General features: G+C 37.2%; 1 protein-coding gene across 1 annotated transcript; it reads left to right on the forward strand.

Annotated features, from left to right (window-relative positions):
* The first annotated feature begins 705 nt into the window (after nt 1-705).
* LOC128199766 (homeobox protein GBX-1-like) lies at nt 706-14,309 on the forward strand. The gene is made up of 4 exons (XM_052890933.1): nt 706-1,341; nt 10,062-10,137; nt 12,235-12,376; nt 14,048-14,309. The coding sequence occupies exons 1-4, from the start codon at nt 936-938 to the stop codon at nt 14,159-14,161; spliced, it is 738 nt and encodes a 245-aa protein (XP_052746893.1). The 5' UTR covers nt 706-935; the 3' UTR covers nt 14,162-14,309.
* Nucleotides 14,310-22,188: the final 7,879 nt, after the last annotated feature.

Consider the following 22,188-nt stretch of genomic DNA (forward strand, 5'->3'; position numbering starts at 1 on the left):
TATAACTTAATTTAAAAATCGTGTAAGTATTTTTTTAAAGGAGATGGCCCATTTCAGGGCCAGGGTCTTGTACCCCGTATCATTAAAATTTTAAAAATACAAGGTATTTGTTAAAATCTAACTAAATAAAAAAAAATAACATTAAACCCAAGTTATTGAGTTATGATGAAGGCACCCTTATAGCAACTATGACATGACAATTGACATCAAACGTCAAATCGATTACTGCATTGAAAACGTCATCAATCCGCCATTATTACCCTTATTAGTGTTGCATTTCTTGGGAGATAATGAATATTATTTCGAAAGAATTAAAGTAAATTCGTACATTTATATAATCAAAAGTATTTATTTAAAAAAAAATATATTTTTCCTGGGCTCCATACAATTTTGGACCATCTTCTTTCAGCCATCATTAGTATAATAACGTTGTTCAATACGTCCCTGTCTCAATCAAAGGCTTTTGCGACCGCAAATCAGAGTGCGACCACACCCACTAAATCTGGCCCCGCCCCCTACCGCGCATGCGTCCCTCCTCCGCCAATGGGAGGGCGCCCTCTCACCCCCGGGGGCAAACTACCCATCATCTACCCTCAATTGACCGCTTTATGCGATGTCATTTTTTTCCCACCAAACCGATCGTTTGACGTCTGGCCCCGCCCCGGTTCCAATTTTAAAATCGACTTTTTAATCATAAACCGCACCGCAATCGCGCGACATCCGCCATTTAGTGCACAGGTCTAAATATACCCCAATTAACCCCCACCGCTAATACACTGCTCAATTAAATAGTTAACTAAACTAATTTAAATAAACTTAAACAATCTGTGGTGACAAAAGTGTTCGATGTGCGAAAATGTCAAAGTGCGAATCCATGGCGTATAAAGTAAATTAAAAAAAAAAACAAATTATCTGTTGTTTTGTTTTTTTTAACAATGATGGAGCAAAGGCCGAACGCCGTGTATCCTAATTTATCGGACTTGATTTACCAACAAAACATCGATCGTCTGAGCATAGACGACGAGAAATTCGGTGACAATTTCTCTGAGAACATAGACACGTCGACGTCGCCCGTTTCTTTGGAAGAAGAGGACAGTTCCTCAGTTTTTGGTGTGGACTTGTCCGGGAAAGGGACCAATTTGGGCGGGAAATCATTCACTATAGCGGCCATCTTGGGTTTGTCGAATTCGGAGGAAGATGTGATGAACCTAAGCGTGCAAGAGCGGTTGCATCAGAACCAAAGACAATTGCAGAGCTACCTATACGCGGGCCATGACATGCAGAGGTTGAACGATGGGTTCTGTAGGACTATGGTCGGTGTGCCGCCGGCGTTAAGACAAGGTACGTTTTTAGGGTTTCTCTCTGTCTAACAAGATATTATTGATAGAGAGAAATAGAGACGAATCCGAAACTCACATTGTATGTTGCACTATTGTCGAACTTATTCCCAACAAAAGCTTTTAATGCAAATCTATACTTATAATAAATCTGTAGAGAGGTCAATTCTGTACATTCTGTACATGAAATATATTTCCAAAATAACTATCAGGGGGTGATTAGTGATCGATACTGATGCCAAAAATGCAATCTGTAAAATTTTTGTCTGTCTGTCTGTCTGTCTGTATGTTCTTTATAGAAACAAAAACTACTGGACAGATTTTAACGAAACTTGGTATAATTATTCTACATACTCCTGGGCAGGTTATAGTATACTTTTCATTACGCTACGATCAATAGGAGCAGAGCAGTGAAGAGAAATGTTGAGAAAACGGGAGAAGTTACTCCATTTTTTAAGCTTCCGTCGCGTGTACAGCCTAAATGGTTAAAGTTACATAGAAATCATGTATGACGGAAATGTTCTCCTTAAAATTATTTAAAAAAACACAACAGCATATATATGTCTATCTTTTATGGTTGACTCACAATAACACGTGTAACTCCCGATAGCTTAGCAGTTCGGAGCTTTCTAATTATATTTGTCTACTCTTATGTTTATAATACTCATCACTCATCCCTATTAAAAAAGTTAACATTATTACCTATTCAATAAAAAAAGAATCATAAAAATCGGTAAAGAAACACCAAAGTTATACATGAAATACGCTAAGCCATACGCGCGTGAATACTAATTCATGCTTTAAGGATTATTTTTGTGTAACGGTTGCCGCGCTCGACGCGACTCGCGGTGGGAGGAAAAAATAGGCGTATAAATAAAGAAGTGCAGCCTTAATGAGTAGGGTAGGGGTAGGGTAGGGTAGGGTTGGGATAGGGTAGGGTAGGGTAGAGGTAGGTTAGGATAGGGGTAGTTGAAAGTTTACAACAACTTTCACGCGGACGAAGTCGCGGGCGTCCGCTAGTCAATAATAAAATTTTAATTACAAATCAGCTGGTATCAGTAGTGACTGCGATATTTAGATTGTCGGCATTTCGTTAGACAATCCGCCAAAGACATTCTCATCGTAGTAAATTTAGAACTATTTGTTCAAATTAATTAGTGTAAAAGACGAAGTTTAGGTACTTTGCATACCAAAAGCGTTTTTTAAAGAAACGAATCCCACATTTTCACAAAGAACCCTTATAGTTTCGCCATGTCCGTCTATCCGTCTGACTATTACAACTAGAAAGCTGAAATTTAGCATGAGTATAGATATTAAGAGCCGCGATAGCCCAGATATGGCCTCTGCCTCCGATTCCGGAGGGTGTGGGTTCGAATCCGGTCCGGGGCATGCACCTCCAACTTTTCAGTTGTGTGCATTTTAAGAAATTAAATATCACGTGTCTCAAACGGTGAAGGAAAACATCGTGAGGAAACCTGCATACCAGAGAATTATCTTAATTCTCTGCGTGTGTGAAGTCTGCCAATTCGCATTGGGCCAGCGTGGTGGACTATTGGCCTGACCCCTCTCATTGTAAGAGGAGACTCGAGACCGAATATGGGTTGATGATTATTATTTATTTTATTTTATGGACATTAAAAACTTAAACAAAACCGTAAAATGAAATCTTGAAAAATATTTTGTTTAGGGTACCTTCCCTGTAAAGTGGGGATGAGTTTTTTTACTTGTTTATCTTATAGTGTGGCGTATTGTTGGATGGTTAAATACCTATATTTAAAATATATGCGAGGTCGTGTACCACTATATTTTGATTTGAAATCCGTTTGTAAAATATTAAGTACCTACATTTATTATATGAATATTATAATATCAACTATCTTAGCACCCATAACACAAGCTACTCTGTATGCTTACTTTGGGGCTAGATAGTGATGTGTATTGTTTAAGTATATTTTTGTTAGGGTCCACAGACTCTCAGGTAAACGCAATGATATTAAATACCTATTGTTAGATGTGTTACTAGGTCATGAAAAATGAGGCGTTCAAAAGAGGAAATTTTAACATCTCGATGTTAGTTGTGCTCAACAACGAACGTTATATAAACAAATAAGACCTAAATTGTCTACAATGTCTAGTTGTATGTTCAGGAGGTGTAAATACATAAATAAATAATGGAATTAAAGTCAAAATTGTGCATGTGCGCTAAGTTTTGTAGCCTATAGTTCGGATCACTTTTTGGGTATAAAATTATCATTGGCATAGGCGTATATAGCGGGTAGGCCGGGTGGGCCGGGCCCACCCTAGAATAGTCCAGTGCCCACCCTAGGATACTGGGCTACCGATTTGAAATTCTATGATGGACGACGTAATACTAATAATTTTATACAAAATGTTAGAAAATGAAATAAGAAGGCATTTGTATCAACGGATATGCTACATTATACGTTACAAACAACCTGGTTATAACTGTAGTGTTGTCAATATACGGGTACCATGACGTATAATGACGAGTAATTCTTTGTTCTTAAAACTAAACTAAAATATACGAAACTAAACTAAAGTAAATAAATAGATTTAAAAACGTATATTGACATAATTCATAAATGAAGTTATGTCAATTTACGTGATAAAAGATTGATGTTTGACTATATTTTGTTCTTGTTTATTTCCGTTGAAAAGGTATAAAAAACGTGGCTTCATGGATGAGGCGGGTTCAGTTTTGTGATATTATTCGAAGAGTTGTGTTATTAAAGTGGTGTGTTTGTGGACCTCGAGTTTCTTTTCTCGCCATCCTTAACAAAAATAACAATTACAACTTATAATAAAGAAAAACCTATCTATACTAATATTATAAAGCTGAAGAGTTTGTTTGTTTGTTTGTTTGTTTGTTTGTTTGTTTGTTTATTTGTTTGTTTGTTTGTTTGTTTGTTTGATTGATTGAACGCGCTAATCTCAGGTACTACTGGTCCGATTTGAAAAATTCTTTCAGTGTTAGATAGCCCATTAATCGAGGAAGGCTATAGGCTATATATTATCCCGGTATTCCTACGGGAACGGGAACCACGCGGGTGAAACCGCGCGGCGTCAGCTAGTAAGTAATAAAGATTTTGAAAAATATATTAAGACCTTTTCTGATATATTAAGATCTGCGTATCTATGGTAGATACGTTTCAGAGGTCTGCGTCCACAAATATTGCTAACGAAATTGATATAATTGCACAATGATCATTGGGTAAACGGTTATCTATGGATACGTGGAAAAATTCACGGAAGTAAAATATTTATAATGAAATTACCTACGTATTATAACAGCTAAGTAGCAACTGGTAGGTACGAGTATATGAAGAGTTATTCGAATCAATAGATCATATTTCCTCGACCTCCTCAGAAACAACTCTTTTTATGTTTGTTTTTTGATATCAGAAACCTTTTGGAGGGGGCACATAATTATTTATATTAGGTATTTAAACAATAAATATGCTATTTATATAATTAATGATTAAATCATAAAACACTATCGACTTCAAAAACACAAACTTATGCAGGAAACTAATAAGCAATGAAAACATTATAATATTCTCTATCTACTGATTACTTTGAAGCCGGTGCGAATGATACAATTATTAATGAGTAGACAATCAGTCGTAGCCTGTTTTCCTACCTTTAGGATTGGAATTGTTTCCCTTTTTTATTTGGGAACTACTTCAAACAATACCCTTTACAAAAAATAAAGTATTATCGAAATCGGACAACTCTGTTACAAGTTACGCACAGTTTTATAATACAACTAGCAGACGCCGCGCGGTTTCACCCGCGTGGTTCCCGTTCCCGTAAGAATACCGGGATAAAATATAGCCTATAGCCTTCCTCGATAAATGGACCTATCTAACCCTGAAAGATTTTTTCAAATCGGATCAGTAGTTCCTGAGATTAGCGCGTTCAATCAAACAAACAAACTCTTCAGCTTTATAATATTAGTATAGATTAATGGGAAAACAATCAGTCATCTTCTGTTTTCCTACCCTTACAGTTGTAATTGTTTTTTAAAATGTATATTGGACCATTTTCAGAATAATATACTCTTTCTATTAAAAACAGAATTATCAAAATCAGACTACCTATTAAAAAGTTATGCTTGTTTTAACACTAAAATTAACAATCAATCTTCCCTTGTTTTCATACTCTTTGAGTTGAAATTGTTTTTTAAATGTAAGTATATGGGACCATTTACGGGATATACCCTTTTCATTAAAAAAGGAATTATTAAAATCGGACAGTTCAATAAAAAAAATATGCTTTGTTTTACATTACGAAAACAGGGGATGGTTGATTGTTTACCGTTACCGATTAATTTTAGTGTAAAACCAAGTATTTTTTTTATTGAGTGGTCCGATTTTAATAATTCTTTTTTTATTATAAAGGGTACATTCCGAAGATTTTTCATATAAACATGAAATGAATTCGAAACCTAAAGCTAGGATAACGGTAGACAATTGATTGTCGACCCATTTATTGGACCATTGGCACCGCCTTCAAAGTGATCTATAGTTAGAAAATTTTATAATATTTTCTTTCGTTTATTATTTTTCTGCATACGTTTGTGTTTTTGAAGTCCGTATTATATTTTAATTATTTATTATACTCTATGATATAATATACCTATCTCAATACCAAATTTTAGCTAATTCGGTTCAGTAGTCGAGGCGTGAAAGAGTAACAAACATTCATATCATTAAAATAATCAATTTTCGCAAATCTCGGGAAACCATACATTTTCTCGGGATAAAAAGTAGCCTATGTGTTAACAGAGTAAAATCTATTTCCATTCCAAATTTCAGCCAAATCGCTTCAGTAGTACCGGCGTTAAAGAGTAACAAACATCCAAACAAACTTTCGCGTTTATAATATTAGTAAGATTATTAGGAAGTAGAAAGCCAACACAGCGATGCAATGGCTTTAGTTAATGCATCACTGTGTTGGCTCCGCCTTCAGAGTGATCAGAAGGTAGCACATACGATGTTATTTTTCAGTTATGAGTTTATTTTTGTGATTTTGAAGTCGGCTCAATTTTTTTGTTAAAAAGGTTTTATTTTTCTGATGTGTCCTGGCATATTAAACGAAAACGCCACAGTATGGGCCATTTCGTTAATTTCATTTTAACACAAAAATACTGAACCGATTTTCATGAAAATTAAATGGGAACAATCTGGAAATATACTCTTTTAAACAATAAAAGATTTTCGAAATTGGTTAAGAAATGACGAATTTATAAGGTAAAGCAAAGTAAATTTAAGCGAGTTGGCAGATATTGTAAGATATTTTGTAGAAAACCCACAGATTAATCAATAATAAACAGATGTAGCGTACGGAACATGACGGTGTCGTACTCGGTACGGATACGAAATTAAAAAACGAATACGTTCTCTTGTCAGTACGATACGAACCGTCGCATCAGTAATTTTCAATATTATTCAAGAAAAATGGCTTCATACGTTTCTAAATATTTTAAAAACTGTTCACAAAAACTAAATTAATAAGGTATTTTTTAATGGTTATTATAGATTATTATATTGATTTACGTAATTGTCGTTAGTGTATTATTATTTTTTTTTTTATTGAGAAAGAATACAATATGGAACTTAAGCTAACTTATCCTAATAACTATACAAATCATGCCCACGTGGAATGGTGGCATGAATACTGGCTGCATTTCCGCGCTGTACAGCCAGGCTGATCCTTTGCGCAAAAAATGAGCCAGCCCTTCTGTCACCAGTCGAGGCAACTAGCCGCGGTGAAATTATTCGATAAAATTTTTTGGCACTGCGACTCCATGGCCCAAGGGTCTCCACGGCAAAAGGTACAAATATGTAACTCTCAGTCAGAGAGGCATACTTGAGCCACTTACCAGTTTCAGCTTTTTCTGCTGCGGTCTTGATTCTGTCTCCCTGATATGACACGGTGCTAATGTGTCGACGCATGTAGCGTCCCACATTAAGGCCCGCCCCATTTCCCAAGGAACCAGCGTCAATCCATCAGGTCTCTTGCCATCATCCCGACTGATTCCTAACGGCTCGATTAGCGCAGGAATATTTATGGTGGCAAGAGCCCTTTTTATTATGTCATTAAGAGAGCCATGCTGAAATAGCCTACCGCCACTCATTTGGCATGAAAGCCCGTGGATTCCAAATGTACTCACCTCTTTCCCACATGGACATTTGTGCTCTAAACACAATGGTGTACCCAATCTGAGTCCTAGAGCCACACGAAAACTTTCATTGTCTAACAAAGTGCCAAGATTTTTCGATGGCAATGCATGGAGCTAATATCCAGATTCCTTTTCGGATAGCCTGTTAGTGTTAAATTTTGAAATACAAATTATGAAAAAAGTTTGTTTATGCGGATGTCAAAGAGACGCGTGGCTTATGTTTTTTTTTTCATGGATTGCACCGGCTTCCGCACGCAGTTTGTAAAGACTCTCTGGTTACTCTGTGAGAAAAACTTGAAATGTGCACACTTTAATTTTTTTTTCTTCTTGTATTGAAAATTTAGCACCAGTTCGATATAATCATAAATATCTTTATTTTGCCAGAATATGGTAGGCACATGTAGATAAATTTTATACATAGGTCTTGTAAATTGTATTTAACACTAATTCAGCCCTAGTTGGCGTGAAAAATATAAATCTGTTTTTATAAATTACAATAATTCTAAAATAAAAATAAAGTCCGAATACCTACAATTAATATTATTATAATATTGTCAATATAATGTATGGCTAACTCTGCCCAATTTTAATTTTTTTACGTAAGCAATCATTGAAACTGTAATAAATATAACTTTTCCATTAGCAAATAATGTCTTCCTACTCAGAGCTATTTTTTTTTACGTTGTCAGGTGGTTGTATATATATAGTTACCGCCATACAATATACATTTTTACTGGTAACTTAGTGCTCTGCTACTTATATTGTATTTGTGATAATAATTAATTTATAATTACACACATTGGATATGAAATTCCTTTTACTTCATTTCCAGTTCGTATTCGGAATAATACTTCAGACTTTTGTTAATCAATCTAATGTCTGTTAGATATAATTGCTATGCTATATCTATCTAATGTCTGTTATATATTAATGCTATATCTAGTTGCACGCACACATTAATGGCGAATTTATTTTAAACATATTTTTACTTATAATTTGCATGCCTAATTGGCAAGATACATTTACCATCTACATCTACCACCTGTATAAATAATGCATGTATCTGCAAAGAAATAAATTGATTGATTGATTGTGCCTGGTTTTGTGCCTTTTATAGGAGATGGTCAATTTCAGGTCCACACTTGTATCTCGTATCATTAAAATTTAAAAAATACAAGGATTTTATTAAAATTTATTAAAGTGAATAAATCTAACTAAATAAAAAGAAATAAATAAAAAAAATCGGTTAATAAAAAGTTTTTGAGTTATAATATCAAGATGGCGCCCATAGAGCAACTATGACATGACAATTGACAGCAAAAGTCAAATCGATTACTGCAATGAACACGTCATCTATCCGCCATTACAATCCATAATATTGTTGCATTTCTTGGGAGGTAATGAATATTATTTCGAAAGAATTAACGTAAATTCGTAGATTTGTATAATAAAAAAAATACCTGTCATTTATTTCCGCTAGGGTACAATGACTGATCCTGGGCTGCATACAATTTTGGACCATCTCCTTTCTCTTCTGTCATCCTCCAATCTGTCATCCTTCATGTCATTTACCTTCTGATGATATCCACCAATGAGGTTTGTTACATATAGAAACTCAATTTAGTATGACTCTTCTACTTTTTACGCCACGACATGTATTCTTGTTGGTAAGCTGACATGTATTCTTGTTGGTAAGCTGACATGTATTCTTGTTGGTCAGCTGACATGTATTCTTGTTAGTGAGCTGACATGTATTCTTGTTGGTAAGCTGACATGTATTCTTGTTGGTAAGCTGACATGTATTCTTGTTGGTCAGCTGACATGTATTCTTGTTAGTGAGCTGACATGTATTCTTGTTGGTGAGCTGACATGTATTCTTGTTAGTGAGCTGACATGTATTCTTGTTGGTGAGCTGACATGTATTCTTGTTGGTAAGCTGACATATATTCTTGCATACTTGTTGGTCAGCTGACATGTATTCTTGTTAGTGAGCTGACATGTATTCTTGTTGGTGAGCTGACATGTATTCTTGTTAGTGAGCTGACATGTATTCTTGTTGGTAAGCTGACATATATTCTTGCATACTTGTTGGTCAGCTGACATGTATTCTTGTTAGTGAGCTGACATGTATTCTTGTTGGTGAGCTGACATGTATTCTTGTTAGTGAGCTGACATGTATTCTTGTTGGTAAGCTGACATATATTCTTGCATACTTGTTGGTAAGCTGACATGTATTCTTGTTGGTAAGCTGACATGTATTCTTGTTGGTCAGCTGACATGTATTCTTGTTAGTGAGCTGACATGTATTCTTGTTGGTGAGCTGACATGTATTCTTGTTAGTGAGCTGACATGTATTCTTGTTGGTGAGCTGACATGTATTCTTGTTGGTAAGCTGACATATATTCTTGCATACTTGTTGGTAAGCTGACATGTATTCTTGTTGGTGAGCTGACATGTATTCTTGTTAGTGAGCTGACATGTATTCTTGTTGGTAAACTGATATTGTATTCTTGTTGCAGACAGTCCCAGACCAGACCTGCGGCCGCAGGCGACACAGCTGAAGTCCAGAACACACCCTGTCACTTGTTCCAATGGGTAAATAGTAGACTGTCACTGTATACAAGGGGCTATATTGGTCCATCATATATTACAGTTATAGGTACCAACGTATTTTTATTCTGATTGTGTAAGTTGCGTAGGCTTCTCAGTGGGACCTCAGAGCGTCACCGGGGCGTTTAAGCGAGGACCATCGCCTGATAGTGCCCGAAGGCAGACATGGAATAGATGGGCGGAACGACTATATAAGGTCGTCTCTACTGAGACTCGGACCTCGGCTTAGAGGGCCGTTTTGGAACTTTGAACGATATCGAACGCGATATTATTTCGTCTACAAATTATTAGTGCCTGCAGACAAAAGTCTTCGAATAATGCGTGTTGCCAGTGATGAACTATGGTTTTGAGACTTTAAATAAATAAATAAAATCTTTATTGACCAAAAATAGATAGAAAAAACGAATAACATTGCCTGTGGTCTCCACACTAGATTGATCTGTATCGTGGAGACCAAGTAGGATTTTCTAATGCTTTCCGTTGGACTAGGACTAATTACAAAAATTACAATGAATAGGACTACATTACAAAAAAGAAAAGTAAAGTAAAACAGTAAGCAGAAACGTTATTTTTTTTTTTTTTTTTTTTATTCTTTACAAGTTAGCCCTTGACTACAATCTCACCGGATGGTAAGTGATGATGCAGTCTAAGATGGAAGCGGGCTAACTCGTTAGGAGGAGGATGAAAATCCACACACCTTTCGGTTTCTACACGGCATCGTACCGGAACGCTAAATCGCTTGGCGGTACGTCTTTGCCGGTAGGGTGGTAACTAGCCACGGCCGAAGCCTCCCACCAGCCAGACCTGGACAAATTAAAGAAAATTTCAATCTGCCCAGCCAGGGATCGAACCCAGGACCTCCGTCTTGTAAATCCACCGCGCATACCACTGCGCCACGGAGGCCGTCAAAAATTAGATTATATAGGTGTAAACAAATATTTTAGCTTATTTCATATTTGCATTGAGTAATTCTTCGGTGTCTGCAATAAGTTAAACTTTTTAACCAATTTGTTATTGTTTGAATCATCATCATTCATCATTATCAGCCGATGGACGTCCAATGTTGGACATAGGCCTCTTGCATGGACTTCCAAACATTCTCGAGCCGCCAGCATCCAGCGGCTCCCCGCTTGATGTCTTCGGTCCACCTAGTGGGGGATCGACCAACAGTACGCTTTCCGGTGCGGGGTCATCATTCCAGCAGCTTGGGACCCCAACGTCCATCGGCTCTTCGAACTATGTGGCCTGCCCATTGTCACTTCAGCTTCGCGACTCGCTGAGCTATGCTCAGACCAATTATTGTATAGGACCTGCCTCGCTAGACGTTACTTTTCTGTCAAAGTATATGATCAACGATCTAATGCGATTATAAAAACTGTCTCTATAGAATCGATGTTAAATAGCTGTAATCGTGTTAGTCGGTTAAAGAGCTCCGTAAAAATACCTTTTTGTGTAATTGAATTGTGTAAAAAAACGGGCAAAAACTTCTAGTTTAGTATAAGATATATACCAAATCTAAGCTCGTTTTGCTCAGAAAATGACAGACAATTTTGTTCTGGACTATGAGTGCGATACAGGTCCTTCTATAATTGGTCTGAGGAGCTATGTCAGTGACTTTGGTTCGTCTGCGGATCTCCTCATTTCTGATTCGATCACCCAGAGAAACTCCAAGCATAGCTCGCTCCATCGCCCGCTGAGTGACTTTGAGCCTTCTAATAAACCTTTTTTTTTATTCTCTACAGGTTAGCCCTTGACTACAATCTCACCTGATGGTAAGTGATGATGCAATCTAAGATGGAAGCGGGCTAACTTGTTAGGAGTAGGATAAAATCCACACCCCTTTCGGTTTCTACACGACATCGTACCGGGACGCTAAATCGCTTGGCGGTACGTCTTTGTCGGTAGGGTGGTAACTAGCCACTCCCACCAGCCAGACCTGAACAAATTAAGAAAATCTCAATCGGTCCAGCCGGGGATCGAACCCACGACCTCTTGTAAATCCACCGCGCATACCACTGCGCCACAGGCCTTTGAATACGCAATAGAAAAAAATGTTAAATACCCAATGTGAAATGTGGGCAGGTCTGGCAGAAGCAAGCGCATCCGCACGATCTTCACGCCGGAGCAGCTGGAGCGGCTGGAGGCGGAGTTCGAGCGCCAGCAGTACATGGTGGGCCCCGAGCGACTCTACCTCGCGCACGCGCTGCAGCTCACCGAGGCGCAGGTGACTTCTTGTAGTTGCCATTGCCATTGCCATTGCCATTGCCATTGCCATTGCCATTGCCATTGCCATTGCCATTGCCATTGCCAGTGTGGGCGGCAGGTCTGGCAGAAGCAAGCAGATTTTCACGCCGGAGCAGCTGGAGTAATAGTATACGTATAGTATAGTACGAATAGTATCTTCAAATTAGATAGTTTTAGTATTAACATATGTTTGGTGAACCAGTAACCTAATAGCATTGGCACAGCGTGGTGGGTCTAAGCTCCATTTCCCCTGTCCTGTAAAGAAGAAGGCCTAGGCCATTAAAATAAGGTTTAATAAAAATAGGCTAATTATTAATTATATATAATAAAAAATAAATAGGCTAAAGATTATTCCTTCATTCATCATAGAAGTACCAGGCTGTCATAAATTGGAAAGATATAAGCTAAGAAAATGATAATGAATGGTCTCCTCGGCAGGTGAAGGTGTGGTTACAGAACAGTTAATAAAGGGCTAATAATATAACGCTGATATTAAGTGTTTGTTTGTTTGTTTGAACGCGCTAATCTCAGAAACTACTGATCCGAAAAATCATTTCAGATAGCATTTATGAAGATTGTTCTACGTTCATCATAAATTCAAAAAGTACCAGGCTGTCATAAAATCGAAAGAGATATGCTAACAAAATTATAATGATGATGTGTCCTCGGCGGGTGAAGGTGCGTGTGGGTGGGTTACAGAACAGTTAAAATAGGCTTCATAATGATGAAGATTGTTCTTCATATATTATAAAAGTACCAGATTGTCATAAAATGTGAAGAGATCAAAATGATAATGTGATTGATGATCTCTTCGTCAGGTGAAGGTAGGTAGATAGATGTACGTACGGTTAAAAAAGGGTTGGTAATGATGGATTTTTCTTCATTTAGAGTACCAGGCTATCATAAAGTGGTTACATGATGTCATGTGTTTACAGAACGGTTAAAAAGAGAAAAGTTGTATAGACCAATAATATAACGCTGATATGAAGAGTTTGTTTGTTTGAACGCGCTAATCTTAGAAACTACTGGTCCGATTTGAAAAATTATTTCAGTGTTAGATAGCACATTTATCGAGGAAGGCTATAATGGAGAATATTACTAGGTATGCTAAATCACTTGAAATTTTGTTACAATAGAGTTTTTTTAAATACAGATACACTAGTTTTTGTTTTATTCAAAAATACCAAATATTTATGATTTTACATGCATTCAAAGATCGCTTAAATATCGACTCCCGCTAACAGTCGCGATATTGTACGTGACGTCATTGTATTGCGTATCGTAGTATGAACGATTTTTGGGCGATAAATCTAAAAATTGTTCGTACTCTACTGAAATACTAAAGTAGTCCGAAATAGGCATAACGGTTAGCCATTACTTCGTCAGTAGGTAGGCATGTGTTGTACGATGACGTCACGCACATTAAACGCTTATATCTTGAGAAACAATTAACATATCGAAATAATTCTTTCACGAGTATTTTTTATTTTCAACGGAAAATACAGAAAGCTAACATTTGAAAATAGTGAATATATACGGGAACGGGAACCACGCGGGTGAAACCGCCCGGCGTCGGCACGTTCCTCATAAAAGTACCAGGCTGTCATAAAATGTTAAGAGTATCATTATAATGTGATGATCTTCTCGGTAGGTGAAGGTGTGGTTCCAGAACCGGCGGATCAAGTGGCGCAAGCACCACCTGGAGGTGACGCAGCAGCGCCTGGCCGTACTACACCGGCACCGCCCCGACGACGGCGACGTGTAGGCCTGCAGGCGCGACCGAACACTCCCAACTTACACTAGCACTAGCGGATGCACGCGACTTCGTCTGTGACCTTAATAACGTTATTTTTCGTATTAATCTATACTAAAGCCATACTCGAGGAATAGTGTTTACCAACAAACGAATTAAAAATTAGGGTATAAATCGCTAGTCATTTCACACCTAATAATAATTGTAATTAACTTGTTCTTAAATAAATGAAAATAAATTCGATTAATAAGTTTAAAACAATTAGATATAGTTAATATATATTTTGAATAATATTTTATAAAAAAACAATACATAATTTTAAAGAAAAAGTTATGAAATGACATCCGTTTTCTACTCTCATTTCTAATTTGTTTGTTAGTAAACAGTACTCCTCGAGCATGACTTTAGTGTAGAGTATTTTTTTTTATTCATTACAAGTTAGCCCTTGACTACAATCTCACTTGATGGTAAGTGATGATGCAAAGATGGAAGCGGACTAACTTGTTAGGAGGAGGATGAAAATCCACACCCCTTTCGGTTTCATAGTATTTTTTTAGTAACAGTTTTACTATAGATTATCATTTCAATACCCATATCTTATTCTACTCCCTCCCTACACCTAACCTACCCCTATCCTACTCTAACTGTGCCCTGCCCCTAGCCTAACCCTGTGCTTCCCCGTATTCAACCCTTAGTCTACCTCTATCCTACCCTTACCTTTTTGTACACCTTGGGTTACATTATTGAAGTTTCAGGAAGGAACCCTAATTTTTTGAAAATCCAATATCCAGCCTAAAGCCTTTATAAATGGGCTATCTAACATTGAAAGAATATTTCAAATCGGACCAGTAGTTCCTGAGATTAGCGCGTTCAATCAAACAAACAAACTCTTCAGCTTTATAATATTAGTATAGATTCATTTAAAATTTTAATAAAAAAAATTCAACCGACTTCCAACTCAAAAATTAACCTAAACTAACTAAAGCCAGTGATGTTTTAATTCAAGCCGTTTAAGTTACAAAATTTCTGTGGTTCTTTCAGAAACGGCTTTAATTAAAACATGACACTGAATTGGCACCGCCTTCAAATTGATCAGAAGGTAGCACATAGGTAAGATGTTATTTTTTGCTTTTTAGTTTAGGTTAATTTTTGAGTTGGAAGTCGGTTGAATTTTTTTTATTAAAATTTTTATTTTTTTATTTTTAGTGTTAGCATACCCACTGCGTGTGTACAGTCACAACCTATCTCCGTCGAGGAGTTCTCTTCACTGTCCCTCGTCTTCATCACCAGACCCTTATGTATTAAGGGTCTGGTGATGAAGACCACAAACAAGATTGAAGGTCACAATCCTTCTAGGTGGAAAGTTCTCATCAATACAAATTTATCAAGTCCAAACACAAGGTAGCTACTGTGAACCGTCGAGGAGTTCTCTTCATTGTCCCTCGTCTTCATCACCAGACCTTTAATACAGTCGCAATCCATCTAGGTGGAAAGTTCTCATCAATACAAATTTATCAAGTCCAAACACAAGGTAGCTACTGTGAACCGTCGAGGAGTTCTCTTCACTGTCTCTCGTCTTCATCATCAGACCCTTAATACAGTCACAATCCATCTAGGTCGTAAGTTCTCATCAATTCAAATTTATCAAGTCCAAACACAAGGTAGCTACTGTGAACCGTCGAGGAGTTCTCTTCACTGTCCCTCGTCTTCATCACCAGACCCTTAATACAGTCACAACCCATATAGGTGGAAAGTACTCATCAATACAAATTAATCAAGCCCAAACAAAAGGTGACTGCTGTAAATCCTTGACGAGTTCCATCGTCTGTGTTTCGGCTCCATCATCAGACCAACTCCAAGCCTTCATAAAGATGTAGTGGTTTAAAATACCTTATGGAAACACTAACAAACGTACTAGCCGTCTCTACAACTTTCGAAAGTTCCCCTCAATTTCTCCAGGATGCCATCATCAGATCCTGACATGAAAAACATGGGACCACCCTGGAAGTAAACCCTACAAAACAAAAAAAGAATTTTCAAAATCGGTCCATAATTGACGGAATTATCGCTGGACATACATAAAAAAAAAAAAAAAAAAAAAAAAAAAAAAAAACATACATACAGCCGAACGTAGAACCTCCTCCTTTTTGGAAGTCGGTTAAAAACTAGCGAACATATTATGGCCCTTCAATCCAAAATTGCATCGCTATTAAGGAAAATTGCATCCAATTTTTATTTAATATTTGCATTTGTGTCTATAAAGCCCAACGATATTTTATAATATAGATATGTTACGTCCCTAAAAAATCATCGCAAAAAGTGATCCGAATTTAGCTACTCCACTGAGCGCACACATATTATAAACGCGAAAGTTTGTATGGATGTTTGGATGTTTGTTACTCCTTAACGCCGCTACTACTGAAGCGATTTGGCTGAAATTTGGTATTAAGATATATTATAGCATGGATGAACACATAGGCTACATTTTATCCCGGAAAAATCCATGGTTCCCGAGGGATTTGTGAACAACTAAATTCCACGCGGACGAAGTCGCGGGCGTCCACTAGTATACACATATAGTTTTGACACTTCTTTTTCGTTTTACGATCGCAAACGCTTGGAACTTTTTGAACTAGAAAAATGTATGGGAATGACATTTGCTATCGACAGGCCAGTGATCAAGATCAAATTAACTTTTGTTGTTTATTATGCATCTAAATGAAATTAAGACAATGGGGATGATGACTAGGTTTGAATATATTAATTTTTATGATACATTCGGGTAAATAAGGTCAAAGTTAACTAATTTACACATAAAAAGCAAAGATTGACTGGATATTTGCAAAATAAATAAGATTATAAAATATCAAAATCTACTAATAATATTTTATCGTAATTTGATGAAAATTCATACAGTTTTAGTTTTATTTTTTAATATGTGAACTATAAACATAAACGCAGAAATAACAAAGATATTAGTAATTTTGTTTAAACGCCCATACAAATCTAACGATCATTAATTGCCTACGACGTCATAAGTTCGTACCATTTTGTATGGGGCGTTTTTCAAGGATCCGCGGCAGCACCGCAAATCTGACCAAATCCCTGTAGCTCCGAAAGTAATGATCGCAGATACCCTGTTACTTTTACAAAATTACTTTACTATTAGCATACTCTTAATTTATATACAATTTAAAAAACTGTCATCATTCCTATTATGCACATTCTTCCGTCTCAGTTTTGATGCGCTAGTGCCCTATCTCTAGTGTAAAATATCGTTGTCTAAAACCAATAACATTAAAACCAATTAAAATTATAATATTTATGTAATATTACCTAAATCCTAATAAATATAGTGATAAGTATTTATTAAACAAATAATTATAGTTTACTGTAAATATTTATATTAGTAACCGATAAACATTTTCCGATGTAAAATTTGTTTGAATTGTACTAATTATTTCTTAGAGTAAAACTTCTTTACGTAAATGCGTTACGGTGAACATTACGAAAAGCGTAATCGGTTTTTACTTTGACTATTTAGACTATGGACCTGTTTCGCACCCAAGTTCACTAACAAAAAAGTGTGTTGTTTTTTGAGGGGTTTTTTAAGATGAATGCTGCCATCTACAGGCATGGTGAAACTGTGTTTGTAATCTTGAACTGCCAGGAGATGGCGTTGTTAAAGAACATAGAAACAATCCCTTTTTGTACACTTCACCTGTTGCGATGCAGTTATGTCAGTGGCTTATAGATGGCGTTTTGTATTTTATTTTTGAAAAATGTTATTTGTTCTGTCGTGTGTACACTTGTTCTTTATAATACTTTTTGTTAAATGGGTAGATCACAGGTATTGGGTTTGAGTCTTGGGAAATACTTGACTATTCCTTTATTGTAAGAAAGGAGATGGTCCAAAATTGTATGGAGCCCAGGTCCAGTCATTGTACCCTAGCGGAAATAAAAGAAATTTTTTTTAACTATTTTTGATTATACAAATCTACGAATTTACTTTAATTCTTTCGAAATAATATTTATTGTCTCCCAAGAAATGCAACACTAATACGGGTAATAATGGCGGATTGATGACGTTTTCAATACAGTAATCGATTTGACGTTTGCTGTCAATTGTCATGTCATAGTTGCTATATGGGCGCCATCTTGATTGAACTCAAAAAATAGGGTTTTAATTTTATTTATTTCTTTTTATTTAGTTACATTTACTCACTTTAATCAATTTTAATAAGATCCTTGTATTTTTTTAATTTTAATGATACTGGGTACAAGAGTGGATCTGAAATGGACCATCTCCCTTTAATATAAATACTCAGCCTTTCTCACTGAGTCGGAGACGGGTACCTAATTATTATTAAAAAATAAAATATAATTTTTACTATATCCTGTAGCCGTCTCCTGGTTATGAGCTACCTCTTCACCAATGTTCAGCCAAATCGGTCTAGCCGTTCTTCAGTTATAAATAGTATAACTAACACATGTTTTATATGTATACAAATTGTGAGTTATTTTCCGTTTCACAAAGTTTTTTTTTAAATGATTTTGTTTAACAAAAATGTCTAGCATAGGCAACTGCATATGCATATAATCCGGCATCTAGCAATTAGCTTAATTTAGAATGATAAATAGGTATAAAAATAACTTGTATAATATTATTTTAGTACTATGCGCTGTAATGTACATTGTCTGGTTGTTATGAATAAATTTTTTATTAAATAAAAATATAATTTTCATTTTTTCCCCAATTTTATCACAAAAGGCAAAAGTCGATAACGATTTTTTTCAAGTCAGCCCTTGACTACAATCTCACTTGATGGTAAGTGATGATGCAATCTAAAATGGAAGCGGGATAACTATTTACACGTAGGATAAAAATCTACACCCATTTCGGTTTCTACACGACCTCGCACCAGAATACTATATCGCTTAGCGGTACGGTGGTATCTAGCCACGGTCGAAGCCTCCCATACCTGGACCAATTATGAAAACCTCAATCGGCTCAATCGGGGATCGAACCAAGAACCTCCGTCATGTAAATCCACCGCGCATACCACTGCGCCACCGAGGCCGACAAAGTAAGTTAAATAGATTGTAATTTTATTGAGTACATGGTGTTATCGCCGCGTTGTAACGACTTGCGGTACGGACGGCTTCAGTGTGCTCGTGGCGTTCGAGCCGTCCACATCTCTTGTTGTGTAATTCTTTATGGGTCACTTGGGATAGACGGGGAGAGTGACTTGAGTGGAAAAGGGCAGTGTTAGTCGACTATCAAAGGATCCTTTAACCCTACACACATCGTTTACAAGTACGTAACTTCACTCAAGGTCATTCTCTGCCGTTCTAGGGTCTTATTTTGGTTACAGTTTGATTTGTTAATTAAGTTGTCCTAACAAATGTTGTGAATAACCTAAACATAACCTTTGTTCGACATTAGTTTTCTTATTTTTGTAATCACTTTTGAGTCCTATTACCTAATGAATACTTCAATAACAGGAAAAAACTCATGCGAAGCCAGCGCAGGTCGTTAGTAGCAATTAAAATTCTTCCTTCGTGCCTCGGACGGAGACTAGCACGAAGTATTGTGGAATTAGAGCCTGCAGTACCCCGATATGCCTCATTTTGTGTAGGCCGTAAGTGTCCCAGCGTATGGTCTTACCATAACTAAGTACGGTAGCTAATTATTATAGATTGGATAGAAGCAGGCGTTACTTTGCGGAAGTTCATCATGATTATATAATGATTTATTTATTTTGCTATCATCCGCGAAACACCGACTCTACAACAGGAGATGTTGACTCTACAACAACGTTGTAAAGTCAACATCTCCTGAGGATGCTCCGGTTTCGGGGTGAAACGTACGTAGAGTATTTTGTCGGACCTGGGTGACGTTGTCGCATGGGTTCGTCGGCTTTTCGCGGATGATAGCAAAATAAATAAATCATTATATAATAATTATTATGGAATTTAAACCGTGGTTGCTTTGGCAGATAGCAAGTTTCCGGATAAAATCCGAAATGAAGTGATTCGCCAAATGACGAAAGTATATAAGATACCAACATAATAATTATGATATCTACGATCGCTAACGCGTCGAAAACTAGTGTTATCGCCGTTTAGTGTTGGAAATAGTAGTCTGTGACGGATATGACGTCACTTGATCTCGTGTTGGCTTCAGTGTGTTCGTGGCGTTCGAGCCGTCCACATCTCTTGTTGTGTAATTCTTTATGTGTTACTTGGGATAGGCGGGGAGAGTGACTTGAGTGGAAAAGGGGAGTGTTTGTTAACAGTCAAAGGTACCTTTAACCCTACACACAACGTTCACAAGTACGTGACTCCACTCAAGGTCCACTCAAGGTCACTCAATCTGCCATTCTAGGGTCTTATTTTGGTTACAGTTTGATTTGTTAATTAAGTTGTCGTTGTTTTATTCCCGTATGCATTTATATTTCAAACCGCGGCCTTTAGGAGATGTGGTATGTGTGACTGCTGCAGGCCCTCGTCATATTAGCAATTACAATAATTATTGCGAAGGTCACAGTTGCACCGACACTGAGCAACTTGCCTACATTATAAAACGATAGTAAAAGTCGGATCACGTAACTGGTTTGTAAATCACTGTAATGTAGTAATTAGTGATGGGAACAGTCGATAATAATTATTGAATACTAGTCGACACCTCGTGGTTTCACCCGCGAAGTTCCTTTCCCGTTGTAATACAATATGGCTTATGATACTCACAAATGATGTGGCTTTCTATTGGTAAATGAATTTTCAAATTAGACTATAGAAGAGAAATACTAGCTGACGTCATGCGGTTTCACCCGCGTGGTTTTTGTTCCTGTAGGAATACGGGATAATATATTATAGTCTATAGCCTTCCTCAATGAATGGGTTATCTAACGCCGAAAGAATTTTTCTAATCGGACTAGTAGTTCCTGAGATTAGCGTGTTCAATCAAACAAACTCTTTCGCTTTATAATATTAGTATAGATAGATAATATCACCGATTTTTTTACATCTAAAATATGAGTAAGTAAGTACTCGATATATGAAAATAAATAAACTTACATATATGCACAAAATAAACAGGCATAAATACATATTATATGGACCGAGCGGAGGATTCACCCAGGGAGACCAAACGGCCGGGGGTCAGGGCGACATAGCCGAGTCCAGCAAGACCGCTTTTTGCCTCTTGCCTGCGAGCGAACTGCCACGGAACCCCAGCTGCCTTAGATGATAAGCGAGGCTGACTGAGATCAAACCATTGGCAGATATGACGATTGGGATGATTTCAGTGGACTCCACATGCCACATGGCGGTAACATCGTGAGATAGATCAAGATACTTGCGTTTTTTCTCCGTCTTAGCTCTCACAAGGTTCTCGTCATATGGAATAGTGATGTCCACCAAAAACATCCTCGACTGTGCCCAGTCCAGCACCACGATGTCAGGCTTATTCGTATAAATAGTGCTCCGTGATGATGGACCGGTCTCAATAGAGCCGGACTCTGAGACCGGAGAATAGCTGAGTCACCAGGAAATAAAAAAATCTGAGCGTCGGACTGAAATAATGTACCACGCAATTCGTAGTATATTGTGGCTATTAAATTGTATAACTATTAATTAAGCAACATTAATTATTCCTGCGCTAATCGAGCCGTTAGGAATCAGTCGGGATGATGGCAAGAGACCTGATGGATTGACGCTGGTTCCCTGGGAAATGGGGCGGGCCCTAATGTGGGACGCTACATACGTCGACACATTAGCATCGTGTCATATCAGGGAGACAGAATCAAGACCGGGAGCCGCAGCAGAAAAAGCTGAAACTGGTAAGTGACTCAAGTATGCCTCTCTGACAGAGAGTTCGTTGTACCTTTTGCTATGGAGACCCTTGGGCAGCAGTGCCAAAAAATTTTACCGTGTCATTTCACCGCGGCTAGTTGCCTCGACTGGTGACAGAAGGGCTGGCTCATTTTTTGCGCAAAGGATCAGCCTGGCTGTCCAGCGCGGAAATGCAGCCAGTA

This window comes from Bicyclus anynana (genome assembly GCF_947172395.1).
Source record: "Bicyclus anynana chromosome 26 unlocalized genomic scaffold, ilBicAnyn1.1 SUPER_26_unloc_1, whole genome shotgun sequence".
NCBI classification, from domain to species: Eukaryota; Metazoa; Arthropoda; class Insecta; order Lepidoptera; family Nymphalidae; genus Bicyclus; species Bicyclus anynana.